Source organism: Lagopus leucura, unplaced genomic scaffold (genome assembly GCF_019238085.1).
Source record: "Lagopus leucura isolate 7727_CA_CO unplaced genomic scaffold, USGS_WTPT01 44382-0_obj-0_obj, whole genome shotgun sequence".
In the NCBI taxonomy this organism is placed as follows: Eukaryota; Metazoa; Chordata; class Aves; order Galliformes; family Phasianidae; genus Lagopus; species Lagopus leucura.
Window position 1 is genome coordinate 11,456 of NW_024966761.1, and position 2,164 is coordinate 13,619.

At 64.4% G+C, this 2,164-nt stretch overlaps 1 protein-coding gene across 1 annotated transcript; it reads left to right on the forward strand.

Annotated features, from left to right (window-relative positions):
• Window positions 1-1,314: 1,314 nt before the first annotated feature.
• Window positions 1,315-1,557, forward strand: LOC122192773 (retinal homeobox protein Rx1-like; the record flags this gene model as incomplete). Its single annotated transcript, XM_042893431.1, has 1 exon — window positions 1,315-1,557. A coding segment is annotated over exon 1 (243 nt), but the record flags the coding sequence as incomplete, so codon positions are not given.
• Between the last annotated feature and the right edge of the window lie 607 nt (window positions 1,558-2,164).

Here is a 2,164-nt window from a genome sequence, read left to right on the forward strand (position 1 = left end):
AGTTAAATACTCCTGGAAAAGCCGCGTCGGGCCCAGCAGGTAACGCCGTTTTACGGGAATTTGGGAGAAAGTGCCAGGGGAGGAGGCTCAGAGCGGAGCTGGGGTGGGCACAGTGCTGTGCTGTGCTGTGAGGACGTGGGGGAGGACGGTGGGTGTCCCCAAACCGCCCCACTGGGCATCCGAGCTGCCCTCCGATCCCCAAAGGGAGCAGCAGCCACTGTCCCAAAAGCTCCTGCAGGACACGGAGTGCAGAGCCTGCCTGCAGCACGCGGGGTGTGGGGACACCGATGGCCTCAGCAGCTGGAGGGGCTGCCTGCTGTGCCTGCTGTGCCCAGCGGGGCCATAGGGCTGCAGGGGGCCGCGGTGCCGTGGGGATGCGATGTGACGGCGCTGGGGACGAGGCGGGCGGCAGCAGAGCGGCAGCGGGGCACCGCACACCCATCCCACAGGGTGGTTTCTCTCTTCTTCCTGTTTTCTTGGGGCCTCCTTTCCTTCTGGATGGGTTTGGGGCTGTGGGGGCCATCTCATACACAGCCCTGGCCCTCACCCCACTGCCCCGACCTTCCCTGTCCCCGCTCGTCCCCATCCCCCTCACCCTGTGGGGTCGTGCACCGCTCACCCCTCTCCCCTCTCCTTGCAGGTGTGGAGCTGCGCAAATGAGAAGCGGGTAAGCATGAGTGGGATGGCAGAGGGGGGTCCCCAACCCTCCCCGTGCCCCCAGCCCCGGCACGGTGACAACAGGGCACGGCACCCCGAGGCTGCAGCACCCACACTGCACCAGAACCCACAGGGCTGGGAGGCATCACCCAGAGCTGCACGCACATGGAGCACACTGCAGGCACTGCCACTGCAGGCACTGCATGCCCTGAGCACAGAAGCACTGCAGACAGCGCTGTGCCTGCAGGTTGTGCGTGCACTGCACTGCACTCCTTGTGCCACGCACACTGCACGTGCACTGCACTCACCGTGCCCCACACATTGCATGTGCTGCAGGGCAGGCATTGCATGGTGGACACCGCACACCGGGCTCTGCACACACACTGCTCATTCCACATGCTCTGGCCGTGCCATGGGGGTTGGAGTGGGGTCCTGCAGTTTCAAGGGACGGAGCGTGGGAGTGGGGAGGAGGGATGGATCTGGCCAGCTCAGGTCAGCTCTGAGTGGTATTCAGAGCTGCTGGCCCTATAAAGTCCCCACGGAAGTGCCACAGGGATGGCCTGTCTCCTGTCCGTCCACTCATCCAGATGGAATTCATGGGATGGTCTGCTGCCCCCACGCCCCCCTGACCCCCCACCACCCCTCGCAGGTGCCGAGATGTTCCTCAATAAGTGTGAGGGGGAGCTGGGCGAGCTGCGGAAGCCGGGGGACGGCGAGGAGACGCCTCCAGCTGCTGCCGAGGAGGAGCAGCCCAAAAAGAAGCACCGGCGGAACCGCACCACCTTCACCACCTACCAGCTGCACGAGCTGGAGAGAGCCTTCGAGAAGTCCCACTACCCCGACGTGTACAGCCGAGAGGAGCTGGCCATGAAGGTCAACCTGCCTGAGGTCCGCGTGCAGGTAGGGGCGGCTCTACGCCTTCGTTTCCCCATCACTCAAGGCATGAGCTCAGTGTAGGTGCTTGGGGCTGCATCTTGCCCTGGTTCCGTAGGAAGGGTGACGACCCACAGCAGCTCCTCACCACTGTCAGCTCCTCAGGGCCAGGAAAGCACTGAGATTCTCATGGATTCAGGATTTTAGGTTTCGTGGAGCCGGGGCGCGGGGTGGTTTGGCACAAAGCCCTGCTCTGCGTGGAGGCTCAGCCTGGAGCAGACCCTGCTGCCAGCACAGGCAGCGACAGCCCTTCCAGTCACCAGGTCTGAAAGCACAACAAAAGGAGAGAAAGCCAAATAGAGCAGGAGTGACAAAAGAACAGGGATCGCTGGAGCCGCGGGGGACACAGCGCATGGGGCACCATACTCAGGACACCCCGAGGGGACACAGCACAGGGGGCCTGGAGCACCCCATGTGGGGCACCCTGCATGGGGCACCCCGCGTGGGATACGGCACAACGGGGCGCCCTGCATGGGGCACCCTGCACGGGGCACAGCGTGTGGGGCACCCCGCTGAGAACGCGGCACGGGGGGGACACACCACGTGGGACACTGTGCGTGGGCCATGTCACATA